This window comes from Panthera pardus, unplaced genomic scaffold (assembly GCF_024362965.1).
Source record: "Panthera pardus isolate Hobbes unplaced genomic scaffold, ASM2436296v1 HiC_scaffold_17, whole genome shotgun sequence".
Classification (NCBI taxonomy): Eukaryota; Metazoa; Chordata; class Mammalia; order Carnivora; family Felidae; genus Panthera; species Panthera pardus.
In genome coordinates this window covers 67,652,070-67,666,832 of record NW_026526732.1, presented here as the reverse complement: position 1 = coordinate 67,666,832, position 14,763 = coordinate 67,652,070, and the positions used below count along the sequence as shown (strand labels likewise).

Below are 14,763 nucleotides of genomic sequence, written 5' to 3'. Positions count from 1 at the left end.
AAAAAAACAACCCCAAAAAACAAAAAATGAAGGAAAGGATCTGTGTGGGCCACGAAGCTAGTGGCTCAATTACCATACAGAAAACTAGTCGAAATGCTTTCTTTTACATAAACATTTCATTACCTTTCCTAAAGAAGCTGTATAAAAGCCTCCTTGAATTCACTTGGCAAGAGGCTCTATTTATTTTCCATTTAATATGTCAAAATGAAAACAGGATAACAACTGTCTTTGTGCTTTTGCCACAGTCTTTAGCTATTTTTCTTCTAAGCAATTACAAAGAACAGTTAATGCACCTAAAAAAAACAGTTGTGCAGTTGTTTAAAAATAGTTTTCCTTTTAACCATATAACAGAGAATACATCTATTCATTCCTAATGTGCTCAAGAATGATTTACAGTAAGTCTGGGATTGGCTTTGGATTTGGGTCTCTCGAACATTCATTAATTGAAGCACCAAGATGTGAGATTTGCTCTATTTAGTGATGGAATTTTAAGTCAGAAACCATTACTTTTTAATCACATTTCATAACCACATAAGACTCAAATAACTTTTGCATTTTATTTATGATTTTTATTAGATACATGAGAAAAATATTCTTAAAATGCATCTTATCAGTTCATGAAAAATTGGGGCGTCTGGGTAGCTCAGATGGTTAAGCGTCCAAATTCCGCTCAGGTCATGATCTCACGGCGTATGAGCCCGAGCCCCGTGTCGGGCTCTGTGCCGACAGTTCAGAGCCTGGAGCCTGCTTCGGATTCTGTGTCTCTCTCCCTCTCTGCCCCATTCACATTCACACTCTGTCTCTCTCTTCCTCTCTCTCTGTCTCTCTCTCTTTTAAAAATAAAAAAAATGGCCTTATCAGTTCATGAAAAAAAAATTCAATATTTAATAACAATTAAGAATTCATTCACAAATCCAAAGCCCATCTCAATGATGTCACAATAGTACAACCAGTGTAAGGAATCTGAAAGTCCTTTCCTATGTTACGATTCTGAACTTACTTGTGCAGGCCACATACGGTGGATCAGATGGAGCCCTGTAATACCCATCCTCACATTCACATCTGGAGGAGCCTTCTTTATCGGAAAAACTGTGAGTGGGACAACGAGAGCACTGGAGATCTTGAGAGGAAGATTTGTAGAACCCACGGCCACAGGCTGGGGATGCAAAAGAAAGTGAAAATAGAAACATGAGAGCAGATAGATTTTTTTTTTAATTTTAGTAATAGCAAAGAATAAAATATGAAATTTAATTTGTGAAAAACAAGCTCTTTCTGATAAAATAAAGTGTATTCAGTGTAAATCAACTTGTAGAATGTAGAATGTAGAATACTACATTTTAAAGTAAAACAATAAAAACCAAATAATACAGTAAACTTGCACCAATAGGTGGCATTGGTCTGAAACCTAGGGCCCAAAACTGAACAAAAGCATAATTTAATATGACAAAATCTTAGGATATTTAATTCAGGGTAACTTCACTTACAATATAATTAACTTACTTGTTGAAACATACGAAAATACTTCAAAGCTATGTTTTCTTAATATAAAATAGCTGTAAATTAACTTTTTATGTGTTAATTTGGTTGATACTGAAAAATACTAAAATAATTTTAATTATCTGATGAGGAAGAATAATGATATAAAAAATTTCATCTGAAAATGATAGAAATGTATTCCCTCAAGTTTTCAGAAAACTTCAAGATACAATTTCAACCAATTTAAGTTATAAGGCAGGGTACCTTGCACTAAGTGAACTTTCTTGTTACTAAAAATAACAAAAGCCTATAAATAGGAGAAACCTATTCCACCACAAATAAGGAGAAAGCCTTCAACTGTAAACAGATGATGACTGTTTATCCTCTCCTGAGAGAAGTTAACAATACCGTCACACTAACACAGCAACTGCTCTCAGCAATGAATAGACAAGTACAAAGAAGGTCCCTAGCACCTCTCAGTAAAGTTGCTCTTACTCACTTAGACCCTATTTGCTATTAAGTCAGGAAACCTTGAACCGTTTTCTATCACTGATTATTTTATATATTTGTCTGTAAAATTTAGCAAATTAAATTTTCATTATTTCAAATTTTTTTTTATTAATTGATGGCATGATACATTGACTATATTAAGTAAGTTTAATTTACCCTTCATATTTATCAAATGAATATATGTTTAAGTTTTAGTGACGTTCAAATTGAATAAAAATTAATCATATCTATAAAGAAAGATTAGTGAATATTTAACATAAATTTAAGTATAGCTTTTAACTTATTATATTCACATTTATTTAATGTCCTCAACTTGAGCATCCCTCAGGAACATAATCTACATTTTCACTCTTAGGTAAGTTAAACAATCCTATCTTATCAAGATGGTGTACTGAGTCATTCTCTACTTTTGCTCACATGCTCAATACTTAATGCATAATTCTGAAACAATGGAGAGCTCAAAATCATCTTTTGAGCTTCAAGAAAATAAGGCTATATTACACAAGCAAGATAGGTACTCCAGATAACTTAGAAACTTAATTTAAATATGTGTTATATAGCAATCGATAAATGATAGATGTATACACAGAACTACAAGCATCTCCTTACAAATAGATGATGCACTACTGCCCTCAGAAGCCAATCTGCTTTTGGTTGGCTTCCTTAATTCATACAAAAGGAAAGCATTCACAAACATCTTAGGCAAAGACACTTCTTCACATGTTCTCAGTAGCAATTATACAAGTCTAAGGCACAGAGAGAGCAATGAGATTGACTATAAAACAATACAACTAAAATATAACACCTTGAAATGTTTCTGAAAACATGATCCTGCCACACAAAAAATGGTTAACTGGTAGGATGAAGGATTTGGCCTGCGTTTCTCAGGATAGAAATTCCTCTCTTTAAGTATTCACCCTATCTTGCTTTATGTTCCATCTATAATTCAATGATCACATATGACATCCATAAAATAGAGAAGACAATGCTTTACTTACAACCTGCAGCTTGATAACATCAAGGTCCAGAGAATTAAAAACAGAAAAAGAAGGAGAAAGAAGAGGTATGTGCTGACAGTCTTTAAGGACATGTGTGTATTAGTTATTACAAGGAGGAGAGGTTAGGGAGCCCGGAGATGGGAAACACAATGGCAACATAATTTACCATCCACTAGGAAAGGCTTCCAGAATTAGAAGATTCCACCAGCACACTGCCTGGTGGAATCCAGGAGAATCCTCATGCTCCCATTGCAAATAAAAGCTTGTAATAAAGGCTTATTCCTATTTTTCTTACGAATAAGGAGGGACATTTCTTGCTCAACTCGCATAGTTTGTAGAATATATATGGTACCTAATGTAGAGAAATGCAAAACCCTTATCACTCAACTTTCAAATTACATTAAATTCTGTTACCACTTTAACAGATGGGAAAGCAGATTTGAAGCAAAAGTAACCTGAGTTCTTCAAATAATTCTGTTTGTCTAGGTTAAAACTGGATTTAGAACACAGGACTACTGATACTCAACCATATGCTATTCCACCAGCCTTGACTGCTCAATGAGCCAAAGTCTGGCACTCATTCAATGGGTCCCCAGGGCTAATTTTAGGGTTGCTAAAGCAACCCTAAAAATTAATTTTCTCTGGGCCCTGTTGTCTCTCAAGATATCTTTTCACTAATTTAAAGCTATTATTTTAATTCAGAAAACTATGAAATAATAGCCTAGCACACCTTCCAGAAGAGATACTAAATAGGTATTCTCAATTTCACTGTGAATTTTGGCACCAAAGATGCCAGCAAAATTGAGGAGTACATGTATGGCTATCATTAAATAGATAATGATAGAGGCAATGCCGGAAAAATGTGGTCATCAAAGTCTTAACATTTTTTCTTTGAAGTAATATTCTGTTTCAGTTCAGTTAATATTGAAAATAATAAGTGGTAACAAGACAGTTTGCACTTAATCTCTAGGAAGACTATTAATTTAGAGTTATTAAAAATAAGTACAAAATCTTTGGAGCTATGGTGTTAAGAGTAAAGCCAAGAACATGCAGAGACATAAGCTGTATCTCTCAGGATAATAGTGAGCAACTGGGTGGTAAAAAGTTTGGGTAGGAAGTAGCAGATGCTCGTAAAATTAAAAATTTAGATGAGATATCTATAGGAAATAACCTGAGTAAAATACTCAGGGAAAGAAACTGGGGCGAAGTAGCATATCTGAGAGCCACATAAGATCTACATGAGCTCTCCAATTGCCCCCAAAAAGGCTATCTGGAAACAAGGCCATTTCTCCCCTACAGGAATGCAACTGGTTTTCTAAAAGGTACCAGTAAGAAAGTTTTTAGAGGTAAATGCCTTCTGAAACCTCAAAGATAAATTCCCTTTATACGTAACTGTAAAGTATCTAGGAATAACTTTCTAGGAATTGTGCAAACGCAGCTTTAAAACTTTTCTTTCTTTGCTTTAGTTCTCAATCTGCTCAATAGTATTTGAACTCAAAGCAAACTTTAATTAATATAGTATGTGTAGGGTGCCTGGGTGGCTCAGGTGGTTAAGTGTCTGACTTCGGCTCAGGTCATGATCTCAAAGTTCATGAGTTCGAGCCCCATGTCGGGCTCTGTGCTGACGGCTCAGAGTCTGGAGCCTGCTTCGGATTCTGTGTTTCCCGCTCTCTCTGCCCCTCACCCCTTCACGCTCTTTCTCTCTCTCTCTCTCTCTCTCTCTCTCAAAATTAACATTAAATTTTTTTTTTAAATATAGTATGTGCACTATGGTAAAGTTAGTTACAAAAAGAAACATACAATTTTAATTTCCTACCTTTTGATGTTTTTGCTTTTTTAATTGAACATTATTTGAAGGTAATATTCACTATATTGATGAAGATTGGGAATATGTACAAAATTTGTTTTCAATATTTAATTAATTTTGTAAAAATAATCTATCCTATTATTTTAGCAATAGTTTATTTTTTCAGTGTTATCACAAAGGCCTGGGATTGATTCTTTCGACTGTTTTATCAAGTCCTTCGGGGCCCTAATGAATAAAATAACATAAGTTCATTATCCTAGCACCGAGAACCATAATCTTGTCAGATTTCATACACCAAGCAAGTTTTCACTTAGTCCGTTCTTCAATGAAAAACCGTCAAAGAAAAACGGAATCTAGGAAGCACATGAAACTTCTGTTTCCCAGGCAGTAACAATATACTATAATACATCCACTAAACCATGGTACAATATAGCATATTACAAGATCTGTTATAATATCTACTGTGATGAAATAAATGAAATTTATTATGTTTAACTTCAACTATCTTTAAATAAGAATAGTGTCCCTATGAAACTAAAGTGGCTTAAATAATATTTGAGATTTTAATTCTTTTAAAAAAGAACAAAAAAGGCAATAGGGTTTCCTATTTATAAATGACTTACTTAAAAGTACTAATACTGCAACAAATCCTGAACATGAAGACATTTAAATATATGAGAGTGGATACTAAAGCCTTGTATTCTGATTTCTGTTAAACTCTAACAATCAGATTCCATAGTTGTCTTCAATGGATGTCGACAGGGTGCCAGGACTTTGAATATCTATTCGCATGTTGCAGTTTATGGAACAATCAGGGTACTGGTATAACAAATCCGTGTTCTCAGTGAACAATCTTAATTTTTTTTTTCATATTTATTTATTTATTTTTTTGAGAGACATAGCAAGACAGACAGTGAGTGGGGGAGGGGCGGGGGGGGGGGCAGACACAGAATCCGAAGCAGGCTCCAAGCTCCGAGCTGTCAGCACAGAGCCCAACACGGGGCTCTAAATCATGGACCATGAGATCATGAACTGAGCCGAAGTCGGACGCTTAACCGACAGAGCCACCCAGGTGTCCCAACAGTGAACAATCTTAAAGGTCATTCTAAAAGCCACAGACAAATTTCTGTGTAGCCTGGAAAATTAGTTGAAATGGAATATCTCTTCCTTCTGAATGAGGATGCAGATACTCAGACTTGCTCTGGTTCTTTAGGTTTATGACCTATAAGGGTAAGGTTGGGGGATATCCTACCTGACTCTATTTCGATTGACCCTTTCCCGCAAACTGGTTATCCCAGAAAACCCACATACTTCTAGAGTTCTTCTACAGACGGGAAAGATTTCCTGGTCCTTCATGGACTCATTTTCTGGAAATCTTAAGCTCCACTTTTAATATCAGACACACTTGACACCACCCTGGACCTTAAAGCACTGATAATCTATATCTTAGTCAGCTGTCCACTATGACTGCACATTAGGGACACTTTGAAAAAACACTAATGACTTGACCTTATCAAAACCACTGAATCATCATTACGGTCTGGACATTTCTATATTCTAAAGGTTTTCCAGTTGTTTAGAACCATCATCCTGCAGGTTCTGGGTCTTGTCTCAGACTATCAAAGTTTCTAAAGAATACATCACAAGATATATCCACCATAAAATCAATGAAGCAGGTAAAATGAGATATTATTAAGAAATCTAATAAATTAGAAATTTAAGAAAACTTTTAGTTTTCTTAAAACTAATGAAATGAAAAATGGAAATGAAAAATTAGTTCTTAAAACTAATGAAAATTAAAAAATGAAAATTCACTAATAAGCTAATCAAAAATAGGCAGAGAATCTGAACAGATATTTCTATATGGAGGACACACAAATGGCCAATGAACACATATAAAAATGATCAACACCATTAGCCATCAGAGAAGTGCACATGAAAACCACAATGAGATACTACTTATCCCCAGTAGGATAGGTATAAGAAAAAAGACAGATAAAACAAGTGTTGGTAAGAATATGGTGAAATTAGAAGTCTCATGCCTTGCTGTGTTAGGAATGTAAAATGGTGTAGCCACTTTGAAAAAAAAAGACTAGCAATTTCTCAAAAAGTTAAACATAATTACCAGATTACCTCACAACACCTCACAACTCCACTCCTAGGTGTATACCCGAGAGAAATAAAAATGTCTATTGATACAAAACTTGCACATAAATGTTCACAACTAAATTATTCATAATAGCCATAAAGGTAGAGATAACCCAAATGTCCATCAACTAGCAAACAAATAAACACAAAAGAATATTATTCAGCAATCAAATATGGATGAACTCTGAAAATATCAGGCTATATGAAAAGATCCAGTCACAAAAATATATTTCCATTATGCAAAATGTCCAGAATACTGACACCATTAGACACAAAAATAAATTACTGGTTGCTAAGGGCTGGAGCGGGGAGAAGAAATGGTGAGTGACTATTATTGGGTGCAGGGTTTCTTTTTGGGGTGATTAAACTGTTATAAATTTGATTTATAGTGATGGTTGTTGTACAACTCGTATGACTATACTGAAAAACCATTGAATTGTTCACTTTAATGGGTGAATTGTATGGTATGTGAATTATATTTCAGTAAAGCTGGTATATATAATGAAACCCATTAATAATACAACTTCAAATTGAACATAGAAGTAAGCAAATATTAAGAAAAATGTCAAATTAAGCTTTCAATAATATATTAGTTTGCCTTTCTAATACATATACTCTATATTCATCTATTGTTATAAAGCTGTATTTAGGTATAAAAATTAGCTATGAATTATTTAAAGAATTGGAAATTTTTAAATCTATGATCTAGATTATAACCCATCATCAATATATTCCTTTTACCCAGTTGTTAATTTTAGAGTTTCATAAATAATAATTTATCTTTAATCTCAGGAGTAGCAATTTTATCTGAATAATTTTATAACAAAAGAAATAGATTCTTATCAAAACCAGCTTATAGTCAGGGGAGGTTTTTAATGATACAAAGTTAGTTTGGGGTGAATACCTGAATAGACCTTAAACATTATTTTATTTTAACCATATCTCTTTCCCAAACAAGGGAAGCCCCAGTCCCCTCCTTCTCCTACCATAAGCGAACTGAATACAGCTAGATTAAGCTTCCTCAGGTCTTACTCTGTTTCCAGACCTGTGATTTTAAGCACAATTGAACTTTTTCTGAAGGAATTATGTGTATGTGTCTGTGTGTAAAATATGAGGTTTTGCAGATGTTTCCGGCCACAGTTATGCAGCTGCAAAGAGTTTATTAATTATGAACTATAAGTGGATTGTTCTGTAATTGAAACTTTCTGGGCTTTAATATTATTGTAGAATCTACATAAATACATAGTTAGGGATCCTAATGAATGTTATTTTATTTATTGCAGATGGACATTTTGCTTAATTCAGAGCCTAATTCAGAGCAAAGCCAGTCCGTTTCCATAGGAGCTCTCAAATATTTGTGTCATATTAATGTCTATGCTCTACAATGCAAAGGGGAAAGCACAGCTTGTAGAAATAGTACTCCCACTGCTCAAAGTGCTGACCTCATCTGGGGTGGACAGATCCAGAATCTGTTTTTTAATCCTATTGACAGTGCCTCAGTGGGAATAATTACAAAAGTCCGCCTGAACGCCAGACCTCCTGTCACTGATATGCTATGATTTTTCACATTGAGAATGAACAGCGGGCAGAGAGGATAAAAACAACATGATGTAACGAGCATCTTACAGTTTGTGAGGCACCATCCTCATCACCCTAGAACTAACTTGTAAGAGTTTAGAAAAGAAGTGGTGCAGAATATAAAGCATGTGATAACAGGTATCACGTGCTGAAAATATTTGGGGGTTTTTAAAAAGAAAAAAAGAAAAATTAATTTCAGGGCATTATAAGTATATATATGATTTAGTTGTGTTATTTAATTGAGTACTTAATGTTTACTAATACCATATAGTGAAAAAGAAACATGTAAAATGAGAACCTTTTTAAAGTTTTATTTTAAAACTTTTTAAAAGACTGTAAAAGAAAACAAAGCATTATATAAACACAGTTTTTTTGTCCTTTATTAAATTATAGGTTTGGAATATGCCAGGAATTTTTCTGGGGTCTGGCATTAAGGTACTCTTCATTTTACCAAAATATCACTGTAATTCTGATGTCATTACCAAAATGGTTAAAAAAAAAAAAAGAGGAAAAATGTCAAGTTAGAACATTCATATCTTTTTTGTCTTCTTATTCTACTTTATAAAAATTAGGCCATGCTAAAGAAGTAATGTGATACGGCAAACAAGAACTGGATTTTAACTAAAAAAATCTGTTCAAATCTACTCCATGATTTACTGGCATGTAATTTGGACAAAGCCACTTCACATTCCTGGGCTTCAATGTCTTTGTTTTCCTTGTTATCAATTATTAAGTGCTATAGACACATGCATGTTTGTGTGTGTGTGTGTGTGTGCGTGTGTGTGTATTTGCATTTACAAAAACTTGTCTTAACAATAATACAGCAATCAGTTAATCAGTTCTCTAACTGTTAAACTCCCATACAATTGTTTTCATTGAACTGCTACCTTTAAAAAATGTGTATGTCAACCACCGTCACCATACCTCCAAAACCCCACATACAAACTCACACCCACTTAGTCTGTCAGTGGTGCCTCAGCCAGAGTGTGAAAGACCAGCTCTAAAGGACTGTCCTGCCTCTGCACGCCATCCTCGATAGGCAGTGGCGGGCACAGTGTCAGCGATGCATCTGCCTAACAGTTCACCTCTAGCTCTCACTGTGCCATTGTTGTCAAACCCTATCTGTGTTGCCAGAGACGGGCACATTCGTTTTGGTTCATGCAGATAAGAATCCAGCAGTGGAATTTTTAAATTAGGTAAATAACTTAAACATCAACTGTCATAAAAGAAAGGATGAAAAATGAAATCAGACCCTTCTGGATCTCACTCAAGATTGTCCTCATAGGTCCATTCTGAGGGATCAACCTACAGATAAAAAAACTGAATTACTTACGCAATTCAGTATGTTCCAGTATGTTACCTATGTTCTAGCAATAACCCCATGGGAAAAGCACTAACACAGAATAATTTTAACCCTAATACAAGCCTATAGCAAAATGGTATAATTATTGGGTTCCCATGGTCTAAAAACACTTCTGCTAGGGGAAGCTAGCTAACCAAACTCAAACATTACTTACCTGTAGTGACTTTAAAAAATGCCTTGCTTATGATACAGTATTATTTTATTTTACTAACAGATCTCCTTGAGGGCATTGTCATTATCAACAAGAGGCTGTAATGGGGAGAGCTCTTAAATAGCAATTGGTGTTAGAAAGATTTCAGGCAGGGACACAATTTACCATAGCATCTAGGCCACTGTCAAGTTTCTTTTTTTCTTTTACTTTTTAATTTCAAGTTTTTATTTAAATTCTTGTATGTCAAGTCCATTTTTAAATATTTCTCTTATATTTATTATAATACCATAGGTTTTATAATTTCAATGTTATTATTCATTCTCATTATACTAAACTATTCCTCATAGTTTTGAAAACATACCAAGAAAATTTAGACAATGTAGGTTTTACATACAAAAAAAGTAAAATGTATGAATGAGGGTTCCTCTTTTGAAAGACCAAAACTCTAGCTTGAACATAATCATTTTTAATTTTTTTTTAACATTTATTTATTTCTGAGAGACAGAGAGACAGAGCGTGATTATGGGAGGGGCAGAGAGAGAGGGAGACACAGAATCCGAAACAGGCTCCAGGCTCCGAGCTGTCAGCAGAGCCTGACGCAGGGCTCGAACCCACAGACCGCGAGATCATGACCTGAGCCGAAGCCGGCCATTCAACCAACTGAGCCACCCAGGCGCCCCAAACTAATCATTTTTAAAACAACACTTCTTAAAAGACGAAATTCATGTTCCGAATGACATTGTTAATTTCACCACACAAAAGTCTCACTTCAACAAGCCTGTAAAAGCAATACAACTTGGCCTTTATATAAATGACGACACTGGCTTCCCCTCTAGCGTGTACTAGCTGTGTAACCTTTGCAAATCTGCTTAAGTTCTCTGAGCCCAGTTTGTCCATATCTAAAACAGCGAGGCCTAATAATAAGACTGTATCATCAGACTATTGTGAATTAAAGTGTATAATTCCTGTGAAAAGTCTAGCACAGTGCCTGGTGGAGAATAAGCACTCAATAAATAACTATATGATTATTTCACGATGTCAGTTTCCATGCTGAGTTTTTATTTCACTCTAGTTTCTACCTCTAATAAACAATGAGCCACTTCTCCATTATCAGATGTGTAAACAAACAAGAAAAACAAATTAATTATTAGGCAAATACAGTCAAATTACTCATTCTTTCCCCAACTAAATAATTATTGTTTGTCTACTCTTTGCATTATGCTAGGCAACGGACCAAAGTTCTGTCCACTAAAAAAACAAATATGATGATCTCTAAATACATATTACTTTTGTCCTGGTATCCAATGGTGTGAATAATCAGTTGCTTATGTGCTTAAGCCAATTAAAATTCTGATATTTCATAATAAAATGTTCTATAAGCTATAAATATTGTGCCTTAATCTGTATCTTTTACAATGTGTTTAATTATCTCCTATTTCAGTGGTGAATACAGACTCTAAAGTCACCTTTCCTGCCAGAGCTGTAGCACTTCATCAACGTGAAGAGAGAAAACTACTCAGCACAGGTAGACATGCAGGAAATGTGGGTAGAGACTTATTATTGACCAATTATATTTAAACTGGAGAGTTATTTGTGGCAGTTATTGGTTTGTCTTTCAGCGATGCTAAGAGTGTGGATCTGGCAACATCAAAATGGTTCATAAAATCAGGTTACTTCAAGTTCAAAAAACTTTAGTGGGGCAAGAAATATGTATATCAATACACATATTTGAAATGTAATCATATTTAATAAAGTGAACATTTTTAGTACAATTCAAAGAATTACAATTAAACTATTTTATGAGTGATTCATCAATATTTGTTTTTTCTCCTACAAAACACTTAAATCTACCTATCTGTAGAAAAAGTTTGCGAGATCCATAACCATAATGAAAAGAAATAATTCCATCTTAATTTCTTTTTTTTTTCTTTTTTTTTTGTAATGTTTCTTTATTTTTGAGACAGATAGAGACAGAGCATGAACAGGGGAGGGTCAGAGAGAAGGAGACACAGAATCTGAAACAGGCTCCAGGCTCTAAGCTGTCAGCATAGAGCCCGACGCGGGGCTCGAACTCACAGACCGTGAAATCATGACCTGAGCCGAAGTCGGCCGCTTAACCGACTGAGCCACCCAGGCGCCCCCCATCTTAATTTCTTAAAGCAAAGGGCAGTCCTTCCATTTCAAGCAGTCTGAAGTGTGGGCTTTTGACCATGTTTTCAGCAAAACTTTCAAAAATGATTAAAACACAATCATCAGTTAAAACAATCTTTCTAGCTATTTTGTGAAGACTACTTTTTTCCTTATTTAGTCAGTTATAAAATGTGGATCAATACTAAGTCTTGTGAAGCAAATAACCCTAGAGCAGTTTAAGGCAGTTTGAACATGTGGGAAGATAAATAATCATTTCTGTTATGTCAGTGGAAAATTTTTTGAAGATCATAAAGAAATCAGTTTGCCCTGAAGCATGACATTTTAAAAAGATGCATCAGGACAATGAGGATATTCACTCAATCCTTAATTCTTAGAAATAAAAGAAAGTAACAGGCAGAATAAATCCTCGCAGCAAATGATATTGTTGAGCTCATTCCTTTTTTCAAAAAAGGGAGCTCACCACACACACACACGCACACACACACACACATTTATACATACATATACACATATGTGTATATATAGTGGTAAGACAAACTGAATTTCTAGAAATTAAACAGTAAGATTTTGTAACTGCATCCCCATACTTTCTACTCCTTAAAAATAGAAAACAAGTTAATTTTTAATTTTTATCTCCACACCAAGTAAATAATCCAACAGAACTCTATCAGTATCCTATCCACTTCGCATTCACAGCATTTTGCAGAAAGATACTGTAGGTACTACTAGAATATTGTTTAATAGTTTGTAATAAAAACTTTTTAAAAAGAGTAGCTATGTTCGATATTTAAAAAAAAAAAAAAAACATCTAGTTTAGCTCCTGCTTTTAAGGAATAACTAATTCATCCTTCACGAATCAGTTAAAAATTTCCCTTCTCCTAAAACTACTGAAGACAATCCAAACTGATCTGTATGACATACCACAATTATAGCATTAACACTGTCATAATTATTTCCCCAGGTGTGTCTCTTCTAGCTCACTGTGAGACCCTCAAGGGCAGAAATTATGTATCTGTGGATTCCAGAGCCTAGCACAATGCCTAGCATATAGCAGGAAGTTAACCCGCATTTACTGAATGCATTTATTGAATTCATCCTGCAATATTAAGCACCAGGCAATAACTATCCCACTTACCAAAGACTAATTCACCAACACAACTAAGTAAACTTTTTATTGTAATCAGATCAATGGGAAGAGCATAGCATATACCTAAGTAGAATGCAGTAGAGTCCTGACTATATCAGTTCAGGAAAGACAATTCATGGGCTCTCACTCTTAAGGAGTTCCCTTTAAGCTGTCCAGGGAGAAAACTGCATAGCCATGTTTAGATTAGTGCTTTAGATAATTTGCAACACAATTCTATGAGCATCTTTAACACAGTAATATGAATAAGTATATGAATGAGATGTGAAATATTTTATAACCATATAATTAGAGCATTTTTCTTTGAACAAGGGAAAGAAAAGTTCCAAGAGAGGGAAACTACTAGTTGTGAACTATAAATCATAATAAAACTGTCAGTGTAGGGCTCTTTTCTAAGACAAAAAGATAAAGAGTGATAGTCCCTCATTCTTAAAACAGACCATTCTTCTTTAAATATATGACTTATCCAAACTCAAAAACAAGAATATTCTAGTTGTAGATAATCCAGAATTGCCATATTCTAGAAAGTACACATATACTTTCATTTCTGTTAGTAATTTGGAACTAGACAGGCCACTATTAAAATAAATTCTTGTAATTAACATTTCTATTGGAAAACACAGAAATATCACTGATGCCTTACATTATGAAAAATGATTTCAATTTATTTCTTACTGGCTTTCTTTTAAATTTTAAAAACAATTATTGTAAACAAAAAAAAGTAATTTAAATACAATGGGCCATTACATCTTTTCTCTTATTATAAGGATAAACACATATATATCCACATACCCTTCTGTACCTTTGTGTTTTGCATTCAATTTCATATGTCTCTAAAATAAATTAATTCATTTTGCATATGGCCTATGCAGGGGCATGACAAAACCAAGGGTTAAAGCCTATTTATATGTACATGTAATATTTTACTTTTTTCAAGTTAAAACTGAAACCTTAAGACAGGAAAACTGGATAAGAACATAAAGTACTTTATCATAAAGAATTAGCTCAGAAAAAGTAATGTAAGTACTACAAAGTATATTTAAATCTGAAATAAATGAAAACTGTACAAGTGAAATACTGTTTTCTTATGGTAAAGGATAATAATGTAAATGTGTACATTTCCAAATGAAAAATGTGTTGAAATTTCTTACAAAGAAAAGGCTAAACTAGAATATAATGATCCATTCTATTTCTACACTAATGGTGCCATACAGTACGGTATTATGTACAGAGAGCTGATAGGGAATTAAATATTCCTAGTTAATTAGAATCAAGTCGTCTCAAAGCCTACATAAAGGTTTGGAAATTTTAATTTATACTAACCAGAATACAGATAATAAAGAAGGAAAAAAAGCAGTTCAAAGATTGCACCCAAAACTAATGGTAAAGAACATACAGAAGAAAAGCAGAGGACAGATTGTGAAGACATATTGTCAC

General features: G+C 34.1%; 1 protein-coding gene across 6 annotated transcripts in view; it reads right to left on the bottom strand.

Annotated features, from left to right (window-relative positions):
- EPHA7 (EPH receptor A7) overlaps window positions 1–14,763 on the bottom strand; it is a 172,133-nt gene that overhangs the window by 110,099 nt on the left and 47,271 nt on the right. For all 6 annotated transcript variants that reach the window (XM_019442872.2, XM_053904649.1, XM_019442875.2 and 3 more), the window contains exon 4: window positions 1,001–1,156. In XM_019442872.2, the coding sequence (XP_019298417.1) occupies window positions 1,001–1,156 (156 nt within the window). The remainder of the gene's footprint in view (window positions 1–1,000; window positions 1,157–14,763) is intronic.